The following is a 27,596-nucleotide window of genomic DNA, read 5'->3' on the forward strand; positions in this document are numbered from 1 at the left end:
CTCGTTTGAATGCGCCAAGTACCGGGCGAAGAGGCGCTTCTCAGCGTCGGTATAATGTGGCAGAGTCCATGTTTCGCATACTCTTCGTACCGTTTGGCTGGTTACGAGCGGCAGCTTGTAGCTGTGGAGCAAGACGACAGAATAAGTACATAATTTCTGCCCTTAAGTGGAATTGCCGGAGGTTGCTCGAAGGACACCGTATACGCTGACCGCTAGCCGATACGAAGAATGCCTTCTCCGTGGCACAGCTCCTGGTGAAGTGCGGGCTGATTGTTTCGGCATAAATCTTAAACCACTGAAAAAAATATATATCAATTAAGCGCCTGGCGCAAGATGGAATGGGTCAAACGGGGTTCGCAAGCCCTTAAATGTGTTGCCTTACCGACTCTTCTTGCTCCGAGAGCACAAATGCGGCTACTTGTTTTGAAGCGACTTTATGCTCCTTAACGCCGATAATAGTGTAGCGCAGTCCGCGGTGGATGTATTCCGTCCTCTCGTTCCACTCTGCAATCTGTTAGAGGAGAACATTAGAAAAACCCCTGAGCTACAGCACTGGACCGCGCAGGTCTGGGCCCTACTTACCGTTCTATGTTCTGTACAACGCATGGCCTCTGTAGGTGCTGCAATATTAAGAGTGCCTGGAGATAACGGGTCACTTCTGAGTCGGCTGTATTCACTCTCCGTCTTTCAATTCCACGTATTCGGGCAAGAAATGACGGTTTTGCCACCTCCAATAGCCGGCGGCATTCTTTCGGTGTCTTCGTAGGGCGCATTAGTGCGTCGTACCGCTTGCGAACAATTTCTTGACACGTCCCCTTGTATAATATCTTTTGAAGGTCAGTTGTAGAGCTCATGAAGATCTCACAGGCACGATAAAGTTGAGGCCTAGATATGCTTAAATTTGTTGCATTCATATGATACGAGGTAAATCTTCGTACGTGTTTAAGCATTACCAGCGTTGTTGCCTTCGTGAGCGGCAAGCTACACAGCTTGGTAAAAAAAGCGTTCGTCTTGGCGGGTCTTCGTAGGTACTCGAGGCTAACAATTCTGGGGTTCACGTAGTAAAAAAATCTGGCGATATTTGAGACCTCTGCCTTCCAATTCCGTGTCTGAAGGGTACCCTTCAGGTACTGTGCGTACTCCCTAAGCATGGGGTGGTTAACGGAGTGGCGTTTGTACAGGCCAGCGTCTCTTGAAGCTGTGCGGCTCGGTATCCTCCATTGCGTGTCCCGCTCCCTTTGTGTACTAGCATCTGGGGCCTCCCCGTCGGATAGATGTTCAGACATGTTAGCGGTAATTTCTGCCTCCGGGCCCGGTCCCTCCCTTTGTGTACTAGCATCTGGGGCCTCCCCGTCGGATAGATGTTCAGACATGTTAGCGGTAATTTCTGCCTCCGGGCCCGGTCCCTCCGAGTCGTCAGCGGATAGAACAGGGAGCGGGTCATGTTCAACCTGTGAATCCCGTTCCTGCAGACTTTGTTGCGGCATCTCGTCTGTTGCGGTCTCTCCCCCACTAACGGATACAGATGGTGTATGTATGGAGTCCAAACGCGGCTTGCCTGTCACCAAAAATCCGCGTTGTTCCAAAAAAAACCACTACCTCGTCCAGGGATGCGAGAGGCTTGAGGTCGCAAAATTGAACGGTAGTACCTTTTCCTGCAACTCGGTCTAGACAGCGCTTCGCCGAGGTCAACGCCTCTTCTATCTCGGAGTCGGTCAGTCTCCGCATGCAAACCCTTCGCAGGTGGGTAGACAGATATTTGCTTGCCGTATGACAAACGGGGCACGTGAGGGCTGTACGCCGGTGGCTGAAACGAGAGGCGCCACATGTTATTTTAAGGCATTCAGATAATTTTAGTTGGTCATACATCGCAGTTTACTTACGGTGCCATTGTTAGCGGGATCGGATAGCGGTGTACGGCGTCCTGTTTGATCGACTAGCTGTGGCTGCACTCGTCTTATCGGTCCTTGGCGTCCGCACCTGTTCGGTTGATCACCTGGGCGTGTCTTCCTTGTTGAGTCATCCACTGGGCTGCCATCCGTATGGGTGAAAGACAAGAGTCCGCACCTGTTCCGGTGAGCAGCAATGACACGGGACTTAGAAAAAAAAAAAGAGAAATTTTTCAGACTTCCGAGATCTGACCGGCGTCGGCAGCCCCCTGTATCCGAAAAGGGCTCCAGGCAATCTCGCCAGAGAGTCCTTGGGACTTTGAATAATTTTCAACATTCTCAGACTTCCGTAGTCAGCGAGCGCTGACTATGCCAGAGGACTCCCGAGCCGCGGATTGTTTTTCGCGCATGTCCCGCTGGTGCCTGGGCCCCGAGGGGAAGTTCTCGGGCCAAAACGCATCGATATTGCGTGTGCGTTTCTTTGTCCGGGGGACCCCAGACTGCCATCCGTACGCGTGGAAGTCGAGCCCGGATTGTTTTTCGCGCATGTCCCGCTGACACCCACGGAGCTCAAAGGGGAACCCCTCGTTGGCATGCCTGGGCCCCTAGGGCCACGAGGGAAAGTTCACAGGCAAAAACGCATCGATATCGCATGTGCGTTTTCTCTGTTTTTTTGTCCGGGGGGGCCCCGGGCGAATTCTGGACTTATTCCCCCCGTGATTTGGATAAAACCTGAACATTTTCAGGCCCCCGCGACCTTCCGGAGGTGCCGGGGCCCCCAGGGGCCCGAGCGGAGCCCCGGGCACTCTCGCCCGACTGCCCTCGGCACTTGGATGAAAGCTGGAAAATTTCAGGCTCCTGCGACCTTCCGGAGGTGCCGGGACCCCGACCTTCCGGAGGTGCCGGGACCCCCGCAGGTGGGTAGACAGATATTTGCTTGCCATATGACAAACGGGGCACGTGAGGGCTGTACGCCGGTGGCTGAAGCGAGAGGCGCTACATGTTATTTTAAGGCATTCAGATAATTTTAGTTGGTCATACATCGCAGTTTATTTACGGTGCCATCGTTAGCGGGATCACATAGCGGTGTACGGCGTCCTGTTTGACCGACTAGCTGTGGCTGCACTCGTGTTATCGGTCCTTGGCGTCCGCACCTGTTCGGTTGATCACCTGGGCGTGTCTTTGTTGAGTCATCCACTGGGATGCCATCCGTACGCGTGGAAGTCGAGCGTCTGCACCTTTTCGGTTGATCACCTGGGTGTGTCTTCTTTGTTGAGTCATCCACTGGGCTGCCATCTGTACGCGTGGAAGTCGAGCGTCCGCACCTGTTCGGGTGATCAGCAGGTACGTGCTTTCTTTGTTGCGGCAACTACGGGGCTGCCATCCACTGGGCTGCCATCCGTATGGGTGAAAGTCACCAACAGCGGTGCTAAATGGATCCTATCCTGTGTGATACTGTCTGCTGAGTTGCTGTATCTAATCCTGTCCTGGGTGATACTCCTGCTGTCCTTGGTGACACTTTAGACATTTCTAGTCACCAACATAATGGCTCTGCACTGTGATCCTAAATTTCATTCTCTGTTATCCCTTGGAAACACTCAGATTGGGAGGGGGAGGTGACATCACACACAGGAGAGCAGACTCCGCCCACTTTACTGCAGCTGTAATCCAGGCTATTTCTACAGTAGGATTTCAGCAGCTACTCCCCCTAGTGTTTAAGAGTGTAACATTTAAAAAAAAAAAATTTATATTTTGTTCAATTAAAAACAAATAATAATATTTAAACAAAACATTAATACTTTACATTTTTTCAGTTATTGAATTTTTTTTTTGTGGAAGACAGCTTTCCTTTAACCCCTTCACCCCCGGCCACTAAAACACCCTAATGACCGGGCCATTTTTTGCAATTCTGACCAGTGTCACTTTGACAGGTTATAACTCTGGAACGCTTCAACGGATCCTGGCGATTCTGAGATAGTTTTTTCATGACATATTGTACTTCATGTCAGTTGTAAATTTAGGCCGATATTTTTTGCGTTTATTTGTGAAAATTTAGGAAATTTGGCGAAAATTTTGAAAATTTCGCAATTTTCAAACTTTGAAAATTTATGCCCATAAATCTGAGAGATATGTCACACAAAATAGTTACTAAATAACATTTCCCACTTGTGTACTTTACATCAGCGCAATTTTCGAAACAAATTTTTTTTCCGTTAGGAAGTTAGAAGGGGTCAAAGGTCATCAGCAAATTCTCATTTTTCCAACAAAATTTACAAAATAATTTTTTTTAGGGACCACATTACATTTGAGGTGACTTTGAGAGGCCTAGGTGACAGAAAATACCCAAAAGTGACCCCATTCTAAAAACTACACCCCTCACACTGCTCAAAACCACATCCAATAAGTTTATTAACCCTTTAGGTGCTTCACAGGAACCAAAGCAACGTGGAAGGAAAAAATGAAAATTTTACTTTTTAACACAAAAATGTTACTTTAGCCATAAAATTTTCATTTTTACAAGGGAGAAAAGAGAAAGTACACAATACAATTTATTGTGCATGTTCTCCTGAGTACGCTGATACCCCATATGTGGTAAAAATCAATTGTTTGGGCGCACGGCGGAGCTCGGAAGGGAAGGAGCGCCATTTGAATTTTTGAACGCAAAATTAGCTGCACTCATTAGCGGACGCCATGTCGGGTTTGAAGACCCCCTGAGGTGCCTAAACAATGGAGCTCCCCCACAAGTGACCCCATTTTGGAAACTAGAGCCCTCAAATAATTGTTCTAGATGTTTGCTGAGCACTTTGAACACCTGGGGGCTTCACAGAAGTTTATAGCGTTGAGCCGTGAAAAGAAAAAAAATTTTTTTTACAACAAAACGGTTGCTTCAACTAGGTAGCTTTTTTTTTCACAAGGGTAACAGGAAAAAATACACCATAAAATGTATTGTGCATTTTCTCCTGAGTACGCAGATACCTCATATGTGGTGGAAAGTAATTGTTTGGGCGCATGGCGGGCTCCAGAAGAGAAGGAGCGCCATTTGACAGCAAAATTGGTTGGAATCATTAGCGGACGCCATGTCACGTTTGGAGACCCCCTATGGTGCCTAAACAGTGGAGCTCCCCCACAAGTGACACCATTTTGGAAACTAGAGCCCTCAAATAATTTTTCTAGATGTTTGGTGAGCACTTTGAACACCTGGGGGCTTCACAGAAGTTTATAGCGTTGAGCTGTGAAAAGAAAAAAATTTTTTTTTACCACAAAACGGTTGCTTCAACTAGGTAGCTTTTTTTTTCACAAGGCTATCAGGAAAAAATGCACCATAAAATGTATTGTGCATTTTCTCCTGAGTACGCAGATACCTCATATGTGGTGGAAAGTAATTGTTTGGGCGCATGGCGGGCTCCAGAAGAGAAGGAGCGCCATTTGACAGCAAAATTGGTTGGAATCATTAGCGGACGCCATGTCACGTTTGGAGACCCCCTATGGTGCCTAAACAGTGGAGCTCCCCCACAAGTGACACCATTTTGGAAACTAGAGCCCTCAAATAATTTTTCTAGATGTTTGGTGAGCACTTTGAACACCTGGGGGCTTCACAGAAGTTTATAGCGTTGAGCCGTGAAAAGAAAATTTTTTTTTTTTTACCACAAAACGGTTGCTTCAACTAGGTAGCTTTTTTTTTCACAAGGGTAACAGGAAAAAATGCACCATAAAACGTATTGTGCAATTTCTCCTGAGTACGCAGATACCTCATATGTGGTGGAAAGTAATTGTTTGAGCGCATGGCGGGGCTCAGAAGAGAAGGAGCGCCATTTGACTTTTCAAACGCACAGACGCAGTGCACTGATCGGCCGCTGCAGGACGCACGGTCGGATGCGATAAAAAAAAGCGTCAGGGATACGTAAAAAAAAAAGTCACGCCAAAAATTGACCATGGATGCAGATACGTTATGTGCATCCCTGATCAGCGCTTGGCGGGATGCACGGACGGATGCGATACAAAAAGCGTCGCAAATACGGAAAAAAGTCACGCCAAAAATTGAGCAGGGATGCCGATCAGTTATCTGCATCCCTAATCAGCGCTCGGCGGGACGCACGGACGGATGCGATACAAAAAGCGTCGTGAATACGGAAAAAAGTCACGCCAAAAACTGACCACAGATGCAGATCCGTTATGTGCAACCCTGATCAGCGCTTGGCGGGACGCACGGACGGATGCGATACAAAAAGCGTCGGGGATACGGAAAAAAGTCACGCCAAAAATTGACCATGGATGCCGATCCGTTATCTGCATCCCTGATCAGCGCTTGGCGGGACGCACGGACGGATGCGATACAAAAAGCGTCGGGGATACGGAAAAAAGTCACGCCAAAAATTGAGCAGGGATGCCGATCCGTTATCTGCATCCCTGATCAGCGCTCGGCGGGATGCACGGACGGATGAGGTGTAAAAATGGACAGGGGATACGGAAAAAAAAAAAAAAAGTTATACTCACAGTACCCAGAGGACTAGCAGGAGGATCACTGACCAGAAGAGCTGCAGAGGAACAGATGGCAGAGAGATGGACAGCTTTACAGGAGCAGCAGGCAGATCAGCAGAATGCCCAGGAAGGACCCAGCGATGGACGCAGATGTGATCAGGCCGGTGAAGACAGGTAAGAGGACGTCGGGGGAGAGCAGAGGGGGAGAGGGGGGGTGAGAGCAGAGGGGGGGTTGAGAGCAGAGGGGGGGAGCAGAGGGGGAGGGGGTAGAGCAGAGGGGGAGGGGGGAGAGCAGAGGGGGAGACCGGAGAGGGAGCTGCAGAAGCAGAACAGAGATAATGGGGGAGGCAGTCAGATCGCGGGGGGAGCAGATCGGGATGTCGGGGGGGGGGGGTTGGGGGGAGCAGATCGCGGGGGGGGCACGGCAGGGGCTATCACGGCAGCGCGCAGGGGCACCACGGGAGCGCGCACGGGCTGCAAAGTGAGCACAGTACTCACGTGCAGCAGCAGCGGTGACAGCAGAGGCGGCGGCGGCGGCAGCAGCGGCTGTGGCGTGGTACCACAAGTACCAGCCACTGCACGCTGCAGACATGTTGGGGGAGGGCTCGCAGGCCAGCACAGGCCTGGGGAGGGCGGCCACCGGCAGATCAGACCGCCCCACTGCACACTGATTGGAGCGATTGCGCGTCATAGCACGATCGCTCCAATCAGTGCTGCAGGGGCTGGGGGCGGCATGTTTGAGGTCCACCTATGATATGCTGCAGCAGCTGCGGCATGTCATAGCTGGATCTCACAGGATCGCACTAATTCGGGCATTATTTTTGCCGAAATTAGTGCGATCGATGTGGTTGGCGGTTCAGATTTTAACAGCCAATCACATCGATCGTCGATAGGGGGTGGCGATGCCGCCCCCCCTGGGGTAAAGCAAAGGTCCCCTGCTGTAAGAAACAGCAGGGGACATCATTTGAAAGCCGTTGCTATGGCCACAGCAATCAAATGAAGTTTAGGCAGTAAAATTACGTCCCTGGTCGTTAAGTCACGTTAAAATAGGACGTAATTTTACTGCCCGCGGTCGTGAAGGGGTTAAGGGTAAGTGCACACACTGCGTTTTTCGTGGCGTTTTTCGGGTGCGTTTTTGCTCAGAAAACTGCATGACTTTGCTTCCCCAGCAAAGTCTATGAGTTTTCATTTTTGCTGTCTCTACACAGCGGGGTTTTTTAGCTACGCACACGGCTGCGCTCCGTACACGTCCTACGCACACGGCTCCGCACCGTACACGTCCTAGGCACACGGCTCCGCACCGTACACGTCCTAAGCACACGGCTGTGCTCCGTACACTTCCTAAGCACACGGCTGTGCTCCGTACACTTCCTAAGCACACGGCTCTGCTTCGTACACTTCCTAAGCACACGGCTCTGCTTAGTACACATCCTACGCACACGGCTCCACTCCGTACACATCCTACGCACACAGCTCCGCTTCGTACACATCCTAAACACACGGCTCCGCTCCGTACACGTCCTACGCACACGGCTCCGCTCCGTACACGTCCTACGCACACGGCTCCGCTCCGTACACATCCTAAGCACACGGCTGCGCTCCGTACACACACGGCTCCGCTCTGTACACATCCAAAGCACATGGCTCTGCTCCGTACACACATGGCTCTGCTCCGTACACATCATACACACATGGCTCCGCTTTGTACACATCCTAAGCACATGGCTCCGCTCCGTACACATCCTAAGCACATGGCTCCGCTCCGTACACATCCCAAGCACATGGCTCTGCTCCGTACACAATCAGCTCCACACTGCACACATTATACACATATGGCTCACGTCAAACCTACACGGCTCCACTCTACACACGTCATAAACATCATACACACAAGTCTCTGCTTTGTACACACACTGCTCCGCTCCGTACACTTCGTACACACACTGCTCCGCTCCATACACCTCGTACACACACGACTCCGCTCCGCACACCTCGTACACACAGCTCCGCTCCATACACCTCGTACACACACGGCTTTGTTCTGCACACCTCGTACACACACGGCTCCGCTCCATACACCTTGTACACACACGGCTCCGCTCCGTACACCTAGTACACACACGGCTCCGCTCCATACACCTCGTACACACACGACTCCGCTCCGCACACCTCGTACACACAGCTCCGCTCCATACACCTCGTACACACACGGCTTTGTTCTGCACACCTCGTACACACACGGCTCCGCTCCATACACCTTGTACACACACGGCTCCGCTCCGTACACCTCGTACACACACGGCTCCGCTCCATACACCTTGTACACACACGGCTCCGCTCCGTACACCTCGTACACACACGGCTCCGCTCCATACACCTTGTACACACACGGTTTTGTTCTGCACACCTCGTACACACACGGCTCCGCTCCGTACACCTCGTACACACACGGCTCCGCTCCGTACACCTCGTACACACACGGCTCTGCTCCGTACACCTCGTACACACACGGCTCCGCTCCATACACCTTGTACACACACGGCTCCGCTCCGTACACCTCGTACACACACGGCTCCGCTCCGTACACCTCGTACACACACGGCTCTGCTCCGTACACCTCGTACACACACGGCTCTGCTACATACACCCTGTAAACCCCTCCTGACCCCACACATAACCTTCCCCTCATCCAGCACCATGACACCCAGCACAGCAGAGTCCTGCATACTCTGAGGAGCTGATCATGTGACCCTGACTCCTCCCCTCCATGTGACATCATCACAGGTCCTGGAAGCACAGAGCAGCCATATATCTAGTGTGCGGCTCTGCAGGTGGGTGTTTTCTCCTTGTGTATGAGCACATATTGTATATAGAGGGCTATATGGACATCATGTATATATGAGGCTATGTGAGGTGCAAAAAGTACACAGAAAGCTATCTGGGGGTCATAAAGTGGCTCATTGGTAGCACTATGTGGTGGCTCAATGGTTAGCACTTCAGTCTTGCAGCGCTGGGGTCCTGGTTTCAAATCCCACCAAGGACACAATCTGCAAGGAGTTTGTATGTTCTCCTGATGTTGATATTGGATTCCTCCCACACTTCAAAGACATACAGATAGGGAATGTAGATTGTGAGCCCCAATGGGGACAGTGTTGCTGATGTAGGTAAAGCGCTGTGAAATTAACCCCTTCACAACCGTGGGCAATAAAGTTACATCCTATTTTTACATAACTTAACGACCAGGGACGTAACTTTACTGCCTAAAGTTCATTTGATTGCTGTGGCCATAGCAATGGCTTTCAAATTATGTCCCCTGCAGTTTCTTACAGCAGGGGACCTTTGCTTGACCCCGGGGGGGGGGGGGCATCGTTACCCCTATCCACGATCGTAGTGATTTGCTGTTCAAATCTGAACTGCCAACCACATCAATCGCACTGCAATCGGCTAAAACAATGACTGAACCAGTGCGATCCTGTGAGATCCTGCTAAGAGGTGCTGCAGCAGATCATAGCTGGAGCTCAAACATGGCGCCCCCCCCAGCCCCTGCAGCACTGATTGGAGTGATTGTGCTATGACGCACCACCACCACCAATCAGCATGCAGTGGGGCAGTCTGATCTGGAGGTGACCGCCTTCTACAGGCCTGTGTTGGTCTGGGAAGCCCTCGCCCAGCATGTCTGCGGCGTGGACCGGCTGGTGCTTTTAGTACCACGCCGCCGCTGCTTCTGCCGCCGCTGCTCCACGTGAGTACTGCATGCTCCCCCTGATGACCCCTGCCCCCTGCCGGTCTGCCCCCCCCCCCCGCGCGATTTCCTGTTTCTTTTTACACGTCATCTGTCCGTGCGTCCCGCCGAGCGCTGATCAGTGATGCAGATAACGTATCTGCATCCGTGGTCAATTTTTGGCGGGACTTTTTTTTTTCTTTTTTTTTCCGTATCCCCAACGCTTTTTATATCTCATCCGACCGTGTGTCCTGCAGCGGCCGATCAGTGATGCACGGCGTCTGTGCGTTTGAAAAATCAAATGGCGCTCCTTCGCTTCCGAGCCCTGCCATGCGCCCAAACAATTGGTTTCCACCACGTATGAGGTATCTGAGTACTCAGGAAAAATTCCACAATACGTTTTATGGTGAATTTTTTCCTGATACTGTTGTAAAAAAAAAACCCCAGTTGAAGCAAAAATTTTGTGGTAAAAAAATAAATAAATAATTTTCACGCTTCAACGTTATCAACTTCTGTGGAGCCCTTGGGAGTACAAGGGGCTCACCAAACATCTAGATAAATTCCTTGAGGGGTCTAGTTCCAAAATGGGGTCATTTGTGCGGGAGTTCCACTCTTTAGGCACCATAGGTGGTCTCTAAACGTGACATGGCCTCCGCTAATGATTCCAGCCAATTTTGCTGTCAAATGGTACTCCTTCCCTTTTGAGCCCCGCCATGCGCCCAAACAATTACTTTCCACCACATACAGTTAGGTCCAGAAATATTTGGACAGTGACACAAGTTTTGTTATTTTAGCTGTTTACAAAAACATGTTCAGAAATACAATTATATACAGTTAGGTCCAGAAATATTTGGACAGTGACACAATTTTCGCGAGTTGGGCTCTGCATGCCACCACATTGGATTTGAAATGAAATCTCTACAACAGAATTCAAGTGCAGATTGTTACGTTTAATTTGAAGGTTTGAACAAAAATATCTGATAGAAATTGTAGGAATTGTACACATTTCTTTACAAACACTCCACATTTTAGGAGGTCAAAAGTAATTGGACAAATAAACCAAACCCAAACAAAATATTTTTATTTTCAATATTTTGTTGCGAATCCTTTGGAGGCAATCACTGCCTTAAGTCTGGAACCCATGGACATCACCAAACGCTGGGTTTCCTCCTTCTTAATGCTTTGCCGGGCCTTTACACCGCAGCCTTCAGGTCTTGCTTGTTTGTGGGTCTTTCCGTCTTAAGTCTGGATTTGAGCAAGTGAAATGCATGCTCAATTGGGTTAAGATCTGGTGATTGACTTGGCCATTGCAGAATGTTCCACTTTTTTGCACTCATGAACTCCTGGGTAGCTTTGGGTCATTGTCCATCTGTACTATCAAGCGCCGTCCGATCAACTTTGCGGCATTTGGCTGAATCTGGGCTGAAAGTATATCCCGGTACACTTCAGAATTCATCCGGCTACTCTTGTCTGCTGTTATGTCATCAATAAACACAAGTGACCCAGTGCCATTGAAAGCCATGCATGCCCATGCCATCACGTTGCCTCCACCATGTTTTACAGAGGATGTGGTGTGCCTTGGATCATGTGCCGTTCCCTTTCTTCTCCAAACTTTTTTCTTCCCATCATTCTGGTACAGGTTGATCTTGGTCTCATCTGTCCATAGAATACTTTTCCATAACTGAGCTGGCTTCATGAGGTGTTTTTCAGCAAATTTAACTCTGGCCTTTCTATTTTTGGAATTGATGAATGGTTTGCATCTAGATGTGAACCCTTTGTATTTACTTTCATGGAGTCTTCTCTTTACTGTTGACTTAGAGACAGATACACCTAGTTCACTGAGAGTGTTCTGGACTTCTGTTGATGTTGTTAACGGGTTCTTCTTCACCAAAGAAAGTATGCGGCGATCATCCACCACTGTTGTCATCCGTGGACGCCCAGGCCTTTTTGAGTTCCCAAGCTCACCAGTCAATTCCTTTTTCCTCAGAATGTACCCGACTGTTGGTTTTGCTACTCCAAGCATGTCTGCTATCTCTCTGATGGATTTTTTCTTTTTTTTCAGCCTCAGGATGTTCTGCTTCACCTCAATTGAGAGTTCCTTAGACCGCATGTTGTCTGGTCACAGCAACAGCTTCCAAATGCAAAACCACACACCTGTAATCAACCCCAGACCTTTTAACTACTTCATTGATTACAGGTTAAAGAGGGAGACGCCTTCAGAGTTAATTGCAGCCCTTAGAGTCCCTTGTCCAATTACTTTTGGTCCCTTGAAAAAGAGGAGGCTATGCATTACAGAGCTATGATTCCTAAACCCTTTCTCTGATTTGGATGTGAAAACTCTCATATTGCAGCTGGGAGTGTGCACTTTCAGCCCATATTATATATATAATTGTATTTCTGAACATGTTTTTGTAAACAGCTAAAATAACAAAACTTGTGTCACTGTCCAAATATTTCTGGCCCTGACTGTATATAATATGGGCTGAAAGTGCACACTCCCAGCTGCAATATGAGAGTTTTCACATCCAAATCGGAGAAAGGGTTTAGGAATCATAGCTCTGTAATGCATAGCCTCCTCTTTTTCAAGGGACCAAAAGTAATTGGAGAAGGGACCCTAAGGGCTGCAATTAACTCTGAAGGCGTCTCCCTCGTTAACCTGTAATCAATGAAGTAGTTAAAAGGTCTGGGGTTGATTACAGGTGTGTGGTTTTGCATCTGGAAGCTGTTGCTGTGACCAGACAACATGCGGTCTAAGGAACTCTCAATTGAGGTGAAGCAGAACATCCTGAGGCTGAAAAAAAAGAAAAAATCCATAAGAGAGATAGCAGACATGCTTGGAGTAGCAAAATCAACAGTCGGGTACATTCTGAGAAAAAAGGAATTGACTGGTGAGCTTGGGAACTCAAAAAGGCCTGGGGTTCCACGGATGACAACAGTGGTGGATGATCGCCGCATACTTTCTTTGGTGAAGAAGAACCCGTTCACAACATCAACTGAAGTCCAGAACACACTCAGTGAAGTAGGTGTATCTGTCTCTAAGTCAACAGTAAAGAGAAGACTCCATGAAAGTAAATACAAAGGGTTCACATCTATATGCAAACCATTCATCAATTCCAAAAATAGACAGGCCAGAGTTAAATTTGCTGAAAAACACCTCATGAAGCCAGCTCAGTTCTGGAAAAGTATTCTATGGACAGATGAGACAAAGATCAACCTGTACCAGAATGATGGGAAGAAAAAAGTTTGGAGAAGAAAGGGAACGGCAGATGATCCAAGGCACACCACATCCTCTGTAAAACATGGTGGAGGCAACGTGATGGCATGGGCATGCATAGCTTTCAATGGCACTGGGTCACTTGTGTTTATTGATGACATAACAGCAGACAAGAGTAGCCGGATGAATTCTGAAGTGTACCGGGATATACTTGCAGCCCAGATTCAGCCAAATGCCGCAAAGTTGATCGGACGGCGCTTCATAGTACAGATGGACAATGACCCCAAGCATACAGCCAAAGCTACCCAGGAGTTCATGAGTGCTAAAAAGTGGAACATTCTGCAATGGCCAAGTCAATCACCAGATCTTAACCCAATTGAGCATGCATTTCACTTGCTCAAATCCAGACTTAAGACGGAAAGACCCACAAACAAGCAAGACCTGAAGGCTGCGGCTGTAAAGGCCTGGCAAAGCATTAAGAAGGAGGAAACCCAGCGTTTGGTGATGTCCATGGGTTCCAGACTTAAGGCAGTGATTGCCTCCAAAGGATTCGCAACAAAATATTGAAAATAAAAATATTTTGTTTGGGTTTGGTTTATTTGTCCAATTACTTTTGACCTCCTAAAATGTGGAGTGTTTGTAAAGAAATGTGTACAATTCCTACAATTTCTATCAGATATTTTTGTTCAAACCTTCAAATTAAACGTTACAATCTGCACTTGAATTCTGTTGTAGAGGTTTCATTTCAAATCCAATGTGGTGGCATGCAGAGCCCAACTCGCGAAAATTGTGTCACTGTCCAAATTTTTCTGGACCTAACTGTATGAGGTATCTGCGTACTCAGGAGAAATTGCACAATACGTTTTAGGGTCCTTTTTTTCCTGATACCCTTGAGAAAAAAAAGCTACCTGTTTCAAGTAACAGTTTTGTGGTAAAAAAAATATATATATTTTCACGGCTCAACGTTATCAACTTCTGTGAAGCCCTTGGGAGATCAAAAGGCTCAGCAAACATCTAGATACATTTATTGAGGGGTCTAGTTTCCAAAATGGGGTCACTTGTGGGGGAGCTCCATTGTTTAGGCACCTCAGGGGGTCTCCAAACCCGACATGGCGTCCGCTAATGAGTCCAGCTAATTTTGCACTCAAAAATTCGAATGGCGCTCCTTCCCTTCAGAGCCCTGCAATTGATTTTTACCACATATGAGGTATCGTCGTACTTAGGAAAAAATGCACAATAAATTTTATGGTGCATTTTTTCCTGATACCCTTGTAAAAATTAAAAAGCTACCTAGTTGAAGCAACAGTTTTGTGGTAAAAAAAAATTCTTTTCACGACTCAATGTTATAAACTTCTGTGAATCCCCCAGGGGTTCAAAGTGCTCAACAAACATCTAGAAAAATTATTTGAGGGCTCTAGTTTCCAAAATGGGGTCACTTGTGGGGGGCTCCATTGTTTAGGCACCTCAGGGGGTCTTCAAACCCATCATGGCGTCCGCTAATGAGTGCAGCTAATTTTGCGTTCAAAAATTCGAATGGCGCGCTTTACCTTCCGACCTCTGCCGTGTGCCCAAATATTTGATTTTTACCACATATGGGGTATCAGCGTACGCAGGAGAAAATGCACAATAAATTGTAGGGTGCACTTTCTCTTTTCTCCCTTGTGAAAATGCAAAATTTTATGGCTAAAGTAACATTTTTGTGTTTAAAAGTAAAATTTTCATTTTTTCCTTGCACATTGCTTTGGTTTCTGTGAAACACCTGAAGGGTTAATAATGGATTGGATGTGGTTTTGAGCAGTGTGAGGGGTGCAGTTTTTAGAATGGGGTCACTTTTGGGTATTTTCTGTCACTTCGGCCGCTCAAAGTCACTTCAAATGTGATGTGGTCTGTAAAAAAATGATTTTGTAAATTTTGTTGGAAAAATGAAAAATTGCTGATGAACTTTGAACCCTTCTAACTTCCTAACGAAAAAAAAAATTCTTTCGAAAATTGCGCTGGTGTAAATTCGACATACGGGAAATGTTATTTAGCAACTATTTTGTGTGACATAATTCTTTTGAAAATTGTGGATTTTTTTAAAAAATTTCCCAAAATTTTCACAAATAAAAGCAAAAAATATCGGCCTAAATTTACGACTATAATGAAGTACAATATGTCACAAAAAAACTGATTCAGAAGTGTTCCAGAGTTATAACCTGTCAAAGTGACACTGGTCAGAATTGCAAAAAATGGCCCGGTCATTAGGGTGTTTTAGTGACCGGGGGTGAAGGGGTTAATAGCGCTATATAAGTGAATAAATATTATTATTATTATTATTATGTATATGAGACTATAAGGGACACATGCTGTATGTAGGAGGCTATGTGGGGGCTTATACTGTATATAGAGAGGCTGTGTGGGGGCTTATACTGTATATAGAGAGGCTGTGTGGGGGATTATACTGTATATAGAGAGGCTGTGTGGGGGCTTATACTGTATATAGAGAGGCTGTGTGGGGGCTTATACTGTATATAGAGAGGCTGTGTGGGGGATTATACTGTATATAGGAGGCTGTGTGGGGGATTATACTGTATATAAGAGGCTGTGTGGGGGTTTATAATGTACATAGAGAGGCTTTGTGGGGGCTCATACTGTATATAGGAGGCTGTGTGTGGGTTTATACTGTATATAGAGAGGTTATGTGGGGACTCATACATACATTCCTCCAAATCCAGCTTCTCCACCATGACGGAAAATCATCTTTCCACTCTATTCTCAAGATCACATCTCACAACCTGCCTGCTTGATCCACTCCCATCCCACCTCATCCGCAATCTCACCACAGTCTTCCTCCCGACCCTAACCCATCTCTTCAACCTATCACTAACAACTGGTGTATTCCCTTCATGCTTTAAACATGCCTCCATCACACCCAACCTCAAAAAGCCCTCCCTTGACCCTTCCTCTGTGTCAAACTATCACCACATATCACTTCTCCAATATGCCTCAAAACTACTGGAACAGCATGTCCATCTTGAACTGTCCTCACACCTCTCTTCCTCCTCTCTCTTTTGACCGGTTACAATCTGGCTTCCGACCACATCATTCCACTGAAACTGCCCTGACCAAAGTCACTAACAACCTACTCACCGCAAAAGCCAAGCGACACTACTCTGTCCTCCTCCTCCTGGACCTGTCCTCTGCCTTTGACACAGTAGACGACTCCCTTCTACTACAAATTCTCTCATCTTTGGGCATCACAGACTTGGCGCTATCTTGGATCTCCTTATACTTAACCAACCGAACTTTCAGCGTCTCCCACTCTCACACCACTTCCTCATCTCACCCCCTATCTGTCGGGGTCCCCCAAGGTTCAGTTCTTGGACCCCTGCTGTTCTCCATCTACACCTTTGGCCTGGGACAGCTCATAGAGTCCCACGGCTTTCAGTATCATCTCTACGCTGATGATACACAGATCTACCTCTCTGGACCGGACATCACCTCCCTACTAACCAGAATCCCAAAATGTCTGTCTGCTATTTCATCTTTTTTCTCAGCTCGATTCCTAAAACTGAACATGGACAAAACAGAATTCATTGTCTTTCCTCCTCCTCACTCAAGGCCCCCCACCTGACATATCCATCAATGTCAATGTCTGCTCACTTTCCCCAGTGCCACGTGCTCGCTGCCTGGGAGTAATCCTAGACTCTGATCTCTCTTTCAAGCTACACATCCAAGCCCTCTTCACCTCCTGCCGCCTCCAACTCAAAAATATTTCCCGGATCCATACTTTCCCAAGATGCTGCAAAAACCCTAGTACATGCCCTTATTATCTCCCGCCTGGATTATTGCAAACTCCTGCTCTGTGGCCTCCCTTCTAACAGTCTCGCACCCCTACAATCTATTCTAAACTATGCTGCCCGGCTAATCCACCTGCCCCCCCGCTACTCCCCGACCTCTCCTCTCTGCCAATCCCTTCACTGGCTTCCCATTGCTCAACGACTCCAGTTCAAAATAACACTGACCATGACATATAAAGACATTCACAACCTGTCTCCTCCCTACATCTCCTTGTACTTACCTGCACGTAACCTTCGATCCTCACAAGATCTCCTTCTCTACTCCCCTCTCATCTCCTCTTCCCACCATCGCATCCAAGATTTCTCCCGTGCCTACCCCATACTCTGGAATGCTCTGCCACAACACATCAGACTCTCGCCTACCTTGACAAGCTTCAAAAGGAACCTGAAGACCCACCTCTTCCGACAAGCCTACAACCTGCCGTAACCCTCAGTCTGATATAGCGCCGCACAACCAGTTCTACCCTAACCTACTGTATCCTCACCTATCCCTTGTAGACTGTGAGCCCTCACGGGCAGGGACCTTTATCCTCCTGTACCTGTCTGTGCCTTGTATTGTTTATGATTATTGTACTTGTCCCTATTATGTATACCCCTTTCACATGTAAAGTGCCATGGAATTGATGGCGCTATAATAATAATAATAATAAATAATAATAATCTATAGAGAGGCTGTGTGGGGATTTATACTGTATATAGAGAGGCTGTATGGGTGGCTTATACTGTATATAGAAGGCTATGTGGGGGCTCATCCTGTATATAGGAGGCTGTGTGGGGGGCTCATACTGTATATAGAGAGGCTGTGTGGGCGCTTATACTGTATATAGGAGGCTGTCTGGGAGCTTATACTGTATATAGGAGGCTATGTGGAGGCTTATACTGTATATAGGGTGGCTGTGTAGGGGCTTATACTGTATATAGGTGGCTGTGTGAGGGCTTATAATGTATATAGAGAGGCTGTGTGGGGGCTTATACTGTATATAGAGAGGCTGTGTGGGGGCTTATACTGTATATAGAGTGGCTGTGTGGAGGCTTATACTGTATATTGGAGGCTGTGTGGGGGCTTATACTGTATATAGGAGACTGTGTGAGGGCTTATAATGTATATACCGAGGCTGTGTGGGGGCTTATACTGTATATAGAGAGGCTGTGTGGGGGCTCATACTGTATATAGAGTGGCTGTGTGGAGGCTTATACTGTATATTGGCTGTGTGGGGGCTTATACTGTATATAGGAGACTGTGTGAGGGCTTATAATGTATATACCGAGGCTGTGTGGGGGCTTATACTGTATAGAGAGAGGCTGTGTGGGGGCTTATACTGTATATAGAGAGGCTGTGTGGGGGCTCATACTGTATATAGAGTGGCTGTGTGGAGGCTTATACTGTATATAGAGAGGCTGTGTGGGGGCTTATTCTGTATATAGAGTGTCTGTGTGGGGGCTTATACTGTATATAGAGAGGCTGTGTGGGGGCTTATACTGTATATAGAGAGGCTGTGTGGGGGCTCATACTGTATATAGAGTGGCTGTGTGGAGGCTTATACTGTATATAGAGAGGCTGTGTGGGGGCTTATACTGTATATAGAGAGGCTGTGTGGGGCTTATACTGTATATAGAGAGGCTGTGTGGGGGCTCATACTGTATATAGAGTGGCTGTGTGGAGGCTTATACTGTATATAGAGAGGCTGTGTGGGGGCTTATTCTGTATATAGAGTGTCTGTGTGGGGGCTTATACTGTATATAGAGAGGCTGTGTGGAGGCTTATACTGTATATAGAGAGGCTGTGTGGGGGCTCATACTGTATATAGAGTGGCTGTGTGGAGGCTTATATTGTATATAGAGAGGCTGTGTGGGGGCTTATACTGTATATAGAGAGGCTGTGTGGGGGCTTATACTGTATATAGGGAGGCTGTGTGGGGGGTTCTATTGTATATAGGAGGCTGTGTGGGGGTTTATACTGTATATAGAGAGGCTTTGTGGGGGCTTATACTGTATACAGGGGTTTCAAGCAGAAAAAGGGGTAATCCGGCTCACCTGATCCTAGGAGACCATTTATCTGACTGTGCACGGACCAAAGAAAGTCAGCCACCGTTGCAGGTCAAAATTAGAAGGATGAGATCCAGCACAAAGTCCAAGAGTTGATAAAAAAAAAATTAGAAAGCTTTATTCCATATAGTTAAAATTCCATCATGTTCAGGGGTGGAAAGGAGGACACGTTTCGGACTTGCGTCCTACTCTGTCTCTATACCGAGCCACAATGAATCCATACTTAAAAACATACAAAACCGGACATGAGGTCAGCAGCAGGTTAGGACATACATATGCAAATGCACCAAATTTGTATAAACCGAACACCTTGGATTAATAAATATACAATAAATCCTTTTTAATATTTAGGCCAGAGGGGATTCTTGTTTCCATAGTGAAAATCCATTTTGTCTCTTTATAATGTAGAATACTTTTTCTGTCTCCTCCCCGTTTCGGCAATACCACCCTCTCTATCGCGTTCACTCGTAGGCTATCCATATTGCCATTATGTGCGTCAATAAAATGCTGAGAAGCACCCGACGGACTTCTGGTAGAATTATTTACCGCATCATAGATGTGTTCCGATATTCTTTTTCTTAGTGTGCGTGTTGTATATCTAATATATTGTAAGTGACATGTAGTGCATGAAAACCTGAATATTACATGATTTGATCCACAGTTCATCATACTTTTAATGTCAAACTTCCTATTAGTAGAATAAGAAAAGAAGTTTTTAGTGTTGATCATGTACTTGCATAAGCCGCACGTTTTTTTTGCCGCACCTGTATGACCCACATGTGGATAGCCAATTCGTGTTATTATCAATTTTTTTGCTTTTATTCAAGTGATCGCTAGGTGAAAGGAGGGCACCCAAAGTAGTGTTTCGTGTGGGAACAAATTTTATACCATCGCCAAGAATACGGTTAAGTGTCTCATCAGAGGACAACACAAAGACATTTTTTAATAATATGGACATCATATTAATCTCTACTAAAATTGGTAGAAAAAACTCAATTTATTTTCAATGTTTTTTCTCTCCTTTTAAATTCCAGATACAGTGCCTTGCGAAAGTATTCAGCCCCCTTGAATTTTTCAACCTTTTCCCACATTTCAGGCTTCAAACATAAAGATAAAAATTTTATTGTTATGGTGAAGAATCAACAACAAGTGGGACACAATTGTGAAGTTGAACGAAATGTATTGCTTATTTTAAACTTTTGTAAAAAAGAATAAACTGAAAATTGGGGCGTGCAATATTATTCGTCCCCTTTACTTTCAGTGCAGCAAACTCACTCCAGAAGTTCATTGAGGATCTCTGAATGATCCATATTGTCCTAAATGACTGATGATAAATATAATCCACCTCTGTGTAATCAAGTCTCTGTATAAATGCACCTGCTCTGTGATAGTCAAAGTGTTCGGTTTAAAGCACAGAAAGCATCATGAAGACCAACGAACACAACAGGCAGGTCCGTGAAACTGCTGTGGAGAAGTTTAAAGCCGGATTTGGTTACAAAAAGATATCCACAACTTTAAACATCCCAAGAAGCACTGTGCAAGCGATCATATTGAAATGGAAGGAGTATCATACCACTGCAAATCTACCAAGACCCGGCCGTCCCTTAAAAATTTCATCTCAAACAAAGAGAAGACTGATCAGAGATGCAGCCAAGAGGCCCATGATCACTGTGGATGAACTGAAGAGATCTACAGCTGAGGTGGGAGAGTCTGTCCATAGGACAGCACAAATCTGCCTTTATGGAAGAGTGGCAAGAAGAAAGCCATTTCTCAAAGAGATCCATAAAAAGTGTTGTTTAAAGTTTGCCACAAGCCACCTGGGAGACACACCAAACATGTGAAATTAGGTGCTCTGGTCAGATAAAACCAAAATTTTACTTTTTGGGCACAATGCCAAATGATATGTTTTGCGTAAAAGCAACACAGCTCATCACTCTGAACACATCATCCCCACTGTCAAACATGGTGGTGGCAGCATGATGGTTTGGGCCTAATTTTCTTCAGCAGGGACAGGAAAGATGGTTAAAATTGATGGGAAGATGGATGGAGCCAAATTCAGGACCATTCTTGAAGAAAACCTGTTGGAGTCTGCAAAAGACCTGAGACTGGGACGGAGATTTGTCTTTCAACAAGACAATGATTCAAAACATAAAGCAAAATCTACAATGGAATGGTTCACAAATAAACTTATCCAGGTGTTAGAATGGCCAAGTCAAAGTCCAGACCTGAATCCAATCGAGAATCTGTGGAGAGAGCTGAAAACTGCTGTTCACAAACGCTCTCCATCCAACCTCACTCAGCTCCAGCTGTTTGCAAAGGAAGAATGGGCAAGAAGTTCAGTCTCTCAATGTGCAAAACTGATAGAGACATACCCCAAGCGACTTGCAGCTGTAATCGCAGCAAAAGGTGGCGCTACAAAGTATTAACTTAAAGGGGCCGAATAATATTGCACGCCCCAATTTTCAGTTTATTATTTTTTATAAAAGTTTAAAATAAGCAATAAATTTCGTTCAACTTCACAATTGTGCCCCACTTGTTGATTCTTCACCATAACATTAACATTTTTATCTTTATGTTTGAAGCCTGAAATGTGGAAAAAGGTTGAAAAATTCAGAGGGGCCGAATACTTTTGCAAGGCACTGTATTGCTCTCTGTTTTTGACATCAATCTTCATTTTAGCTTGTTTCATCTTTTTATGGGAATATCCCCTGGCCAAAAACCGCATATCAATTCTATCACATTCTTTTTTTAAATCGCTTTGTTTTGTACAGCAGCGTTTGGCTCTCACATATTCCCCTGTGGGGATGTTATCTATGACATCATTTGGATGACAACTGCTTGCATGTAAAATAGAATTTCCTGCGGCAGGTTTTCGGAACAGTTTGCAATCTATGTTCCCATTCTTAGTATTCCCTGTGAAAGCCATATCCAAGAATTGGATTTCAAAAGGATGGGTTTGATAGGTAAATGTCAAATTATATGGATTGTTATTTATGTATGACACAACATTTTCTATGTTATCCATGGGGCCATTCCAAATAATCAAAATATCGTCAATATATCTAAGATAAATCGACAGATTATGACAAAATGGATTTTTGATATTAAATATGAATTCTTCCTCCCACCAAAACATAAATATGTTCGCAAGGGAAGGGAAGAAAGGAGCCCCCATCGAACTTCCCTGTGTCTGCAAATAATAATCTCCCAAAAACATGAAGCAGTTATTTTTCAGCAAAAAAACAGTTACCTCCAAAATATACTGTTGCAACTCCTGTGTAGAATTCGAATATTTTGCAAGTTGGGATTTTAATGCTCAAATAGCCAGTTGGTGTGGGATGGAAGTGTAAAGTGTGCAAACATCACATGTTAACCAACCATTATTGCACTGCCATCCCATATGATTAAGCATGTTCAATACATGTTTGCTGTCTTGTGTGTAACTAGGAGAAGTTTTGGCTAGCCATTGTAAATGGTTGTCTAACCACTCAGAAAGGTGCTCTGTGATGGACCCTATTCCTGAGGTGATGGGTCTAAATTTCGGTGGAAATTGGTTTTTATGCACCTTTTGGAAGTGCATGTAATAGGGGTGTAACAGGACACGAAGGGTGCCCAATTGGCAAATGCTCCAGTGGCACTGGGATTGTCACATCTAATAGATGCAGCAATACCGGGCAGCTGCGGGCTGAGGATACCAGCCCCCAGCTGGCTTTATCTTGGCCTGGTATCAAAATTAGTTGGGACTGCACGTCTTTTTTTTTTTTTTTATTATTTAAAAATAATAATAATAATAAAAAAAAGCTGCATCACCGGCACAGCCACGCACACTTCTGACAGGAACGTGCATGTGTTTCTGAAACACATGCATTTTCACCATTCTGACCCGCAGACACTTGCACTGCTTTGCCCGCCCACCGGCCGTCCTGCCGTCTGTGATTGGTTCCAGTCAGCTGCAACCAGTTAAACGCACCAGTGGGCAAGCAAAACAATGAATATTGAATTGTCTGCTCCGGAAGGGAAAAGCGTGACCCGGGAGGAGACTGCTGCCATGACACAGTCTCGGGTGAGTACACCGCGAGCGCTTCTACCCCCCTATCCCCTCCACAAATGCTTTTAATCTCCAGACTCTGGTTCCCATAGACTTATATGGGCACCGGAATCCGGAGCGGATCCGGACTTTTTTTTTTCAATCCGGCAGTGATCTGCTGGTCCCGGATTTTGGCGGGTTCGATCAACTGTATTTATGCTGTTACATCGTCATCTTCTCCCCATTCAGGTCCCTACAATATCGGATTCTCTCAGTGGAGATCTTCTATATAAGAGGATTCTCCTAAGTGTTCGGGGAAGGATGGATATGGACAAGGACAAGATGGCGGAGAGGCTATTACACCTCACCCTAGAGATCCTCTTTCGGCTTACTGGAGAGGTGAGAGATTCTGATGACGTCACATTACATCATTCTTATCTATGGGAATAACAGATGGACAGAACTGGAGAGGTGAGGACTCTGGAAATGTCTGGAGTGAGATTTCTTACCGTGTCTCTCCATAACCAGGATTACACAGTAGTGAAGAAGACCTCTAGTGAGCGCTGTCAGGCCCCTGTGTCTGAGGGATGGGGAAGACCCCTGAGCCCAATCACGGGGCCTCCACCTCACTCCCCGATACATGAGGACATCAATGACCAGAAGATCCTAGAACTCACCTACAAGATGATTGAGCTGCTGACTGGAGAGGTGACACTGCTGGGAATGCTGGGACATTATACAGTAACGCTATGAAGGGATCGGGGGTGACGGTATCATTGTATGTGTCAGGTTCCTATAAGGTGTCAGGACGTCACCGTCTATTTCTCCATGGAGGAGTGGGAGTATTTAGAAGGACACAAAGATCTCTACAAGGACGTCATGATGGAGGTTCCCCAGCCCCTCACATCACCAGGTAATAGACAGGACTAAATACACACGGCCTATAATTATCTGTATGTAAGGAATGAATTCAGTCCCTGTATGTGTCTCCTCCAGGTCTATCCAGTAAGAGGACAACACCAGAGAGATGTCCCCGTCCTCTTCTCCCACAGGACTGTAAACAAGAAGATCCCGATGTTCCTCAGGATCATCAGGTAGATGGAGAGAAGGTGCCATGAAATCTCCCTATGATGTGTAGACGGCTGTGAAGGTCTTGTGCTCAGTCTTGTTTTATCCTCCAGTATTATATGTGTTATACTTGTGTAATGAGAGCGGTGGAGATGGCAGGATTAGAGCTGATCATAGATGGGACTTCTCCATCTGTCTGTGACTTTTACAATATTTGTTTCAGGGTGAAGATCTGCCCCATATTAATACTACAGAGACATATGTGAGGGGTGATGAGCGGAGTAAAGAGGAGATTCCTACAGATAACCGCCCAGGTGAGTAGTGACCACTAAATGCAGAGAAGTCACAGATTCTTCTCAGTCACCGGCTGTGGCTGCTTTATCAGGGTTGTAGTCCGGCATATCAAATGGTCACCATTCTGCTGCTAGACCACCACATTCAACAAACCAGAATTGTATAGGCTAGGGTACCTTAGTATACAGACCAGAATTTAATACCCATAAAAATAATTAAAAGATTTTCAATCAACCAAAACATCAAACATACAAAAGTGCATGTAGTGTGAAGGTGCACACTGAGTGTCCAGGTGTAGGAAAGCTTATGGAGGGGTCTGAGGGTGGTATAGATGAAGTATTGATAATATGGACCAGGAAGGCTATTCAATCAGGTAGTTAGGAACAGCGAGGGCGAGCCGCCGTGGAATGGGGGCATCACAAATCTAGGGTGCTTAAAGCCCCATTGGTAGGTAGGACACAGATCAGGGACAGATATAACCCTTCCTGGTCCATATTATCAATACTTCATCTATACCACCCTCAGACCCCTCCATAAGCTTTCCTACACCTGGCCACTCAGTGTGCACCTTCACACTACATGCACTTTTGTATGTTTGATGTTTTCGTTGATTGAAAATCTTTTAATTGATTACTAATAAAGTTTATTATTTTTATGGGTATTAAATTCTGGTCTGTAGACCACCACATTCTCCTCCACCCAAAACTGTCCCCATTTTTGCTGTGGTGGTTTATGCAGTTTTTGGAGATTTTTCTTGGTGCAGTCTTCTGTACCAGTGAAGGAGAGATATTATTTTCATTTGATTAATTTGGATATTGGACGCCCTTCTGTTGGAGTGAGATCTGGTTCAGCCAGATCTTACAGGTAGAATCCACCCTATCCCCTGAAAATTAGAAGACGTTGACCCTTAGCTGCCCATATCTCTAATCTGCAAAGCCAAATGACAGCGTACATAGAATGTGCAGACAACTTAGGAAATCGGAGAAGAAAAATCTAATCTGTATGGTGGACCCCTAAGAGAAAGTGGAGGGTAATGATGCTGGTGAGTAGCACACTTGAAGAAAAATACATGAATCGCACATCCCAAAATCATACTTTGATCTATAGCCGCAGAGCAAGGTCGTTACAAAGGTCCATGGAAAAGAGTTCTTTCGGTCTAATGTAGCGCATAAGGAACCACTTGCTGATATTAAATGTTGTACTTTATTAATTATAAGCTCCTATTAATACAACGCGTTTCAGCAGACAATATGCTTTCATCAGGTACAAAGGTCCAGTCTTTCTTGCCAAACTTCCCTTTTATGATGAGACACCATTCCATGAGCAGTGAAATTCCTACTTTCCGGGCATTCACAATACAAGTGAAATAGATCTGCAGCCTCTGAGTTACACATGGGACATTTAGAATATTTAAAGGGAAGGTGTCGTCCAAAAAAAAAAAAAAATTAACTGAAAAAATGTAAAGTATTAATGTTTTAATGATTTGTTTAGATATTATTTGTTTTTAATTGAGCAAAATATAAAAAAAATGGAAAAAAAATTATATTTAACACTCTTAATCACTAGAGGCAGCAGCTTCTGAAATCCTACTGTAGAACTACTGCAGTAAAAGTGGGAGGAATCTGCTCTCCTGTGTGTAATGTCACCCCTCCCCCCCCCTCCCAATCAATCTGGGTGTTTCCAAAAAGATAAGGGAAGAAGAAATTTGGGATCACAGTACGAAGCCATTTTGTTGGTGACCGAAAAGTGATCCTAATATCTAAAGTGTCACCAAGGACAGCTGCATAGTGCTCCCCACATAGCGCTCTGCACGCCCTGTACCAGCAATGCTCTGCCGGTCTGCACGCCCCGTACCAGCAATGCTCTGCCGCATGCACGCCCGCCCGCAATGCTCTGCCGCATGTACGCCCGACCGCGATGCTTTGACGCACGCCTGCCTTCAATGCTCTGCCCCACGCACGCCTACCCGCAATGTTCTGCCGCACGCCCGTTTGCAATGCTCTGCCGTACGCCTGCCCACCTGCCTGCAATGCTCTCCCGCACGCCCGCAATGCTCTCCCGCACACACGCCTGCCTGCAATGCTCTGCCGCATGCACGCACTCCCGCCTGCAATGCTCTGCCTCACGCACGCCCACAATGCTCTGCCGCACACACACCCGCATATACCGCGATCCTCAGTATATAGTATAGTAAATCACTATTATTAATACAAAATAAAAAAAACGCTACAAAGAGGATTGTGATAAACTATACAAAGAACATCACACCTGCGCCATAATAAATCGCTAAGCTGTGCGTGGTTGATGGCTCTAAAATACAGTTACTCACATCTACAGGATCGTCATTAATTCTATTATGTTTCTGATCCTAATGAATTCAGATTACTGCACAATCGCTCCTGAAATGGGGAGCACTAATACGTCCTCTACTTTTCTGGCCAGAACTCATAGTGGCTCCAATGGTCCATCTTAAATGAGTACAACTCCGGTTTACTGGACTATGTTAAAAAGTTCTCTCTAAATGTCTAATATTTTTTCAAGAAACTCATCTGACAAAATTAATTGGTTCCTCCAATAGTTTGGATTGCCGAGAGCCCCCGAGCCACATACTCTAATTACTCCAGATGTGTCACCTCCAGTTACTAAATCACTGATGGTGAAGGCTGTCGGGGTGGAGGGCGATCATTTTAGTGGATGTGTTATTGTCTATAGTCACAGTTTTCTCTATAGTAGTTAGTACCAAAGCCGCTCTTATTTCATGGCTTTCCACTGCAGCCAGTTTTCTGCTCCTATCCAGGCCCCATTTCTCCAATCTGACATCTGTCACTTTACATGATAACGCCTTTGTAATGCTGAATCTGATCCCAGTGTTCCTGAGATTTTTTTCTGTGTCATATTCTACTTTATCTTAGTTGTAATTTAAGATTGATTTGTTTCCTGATCACCTAAAAAAAATATGAAATTCACTAAAAAAAATTAAATTAATTAGAAGTGTTCAAACATTGGATATGGTTGTTCT

General features: G+C 45.8%; 2 protein-coding genes across 2 annotated transcripts in view; both read left to right on the forward strand.

Annotated features, from left to right (window-relative positions):
- LOC142312983 (uncharacterized) overlaps nucleotides 1-27,596 on the forward strand; it is a 54,410-nt gene that overhangs the window by 16,372 nt on the left and 10,442 nt on the right. The window lies entirely within an intron of this gene.
- LOC142310566 (uncharacterized) lies at nucleotides 23,702-27,050 on the forward strand. Its single transcript, XM_075348086.1, has 5 exons — nucleotides 23,702-23,923; nucleotides 24,005-24,128; nucleotides 24,212-24,309; nucleotides 24,507-24,597; nucleotides 26,959-27,050. Exons 1-5 carry the CDS (start codon nucleotides 23,702-23,704, stop codon nucleotides 27,048-27,050), a joined length of 627 nt encoding a protein of 208 aa, XP_075204201.1.

The sequence above is a fragment of the Anomaloglossus baeobatrachus genome, chromosome 5 (assembly GCF_048569485.1).
Source record: "Anomaloglossus baeobatrachus isolate aAnoBae1 chromosome 5, aAnoBae1.hap1, whole genome shotgun sequence".
Lineage (NCBI taxonomy): Eukaryota > Metazoa > Chordata > Amphibia > Anura > Aromobatidae > Anomaloglossus > Anomaloglossus baeobatrachus.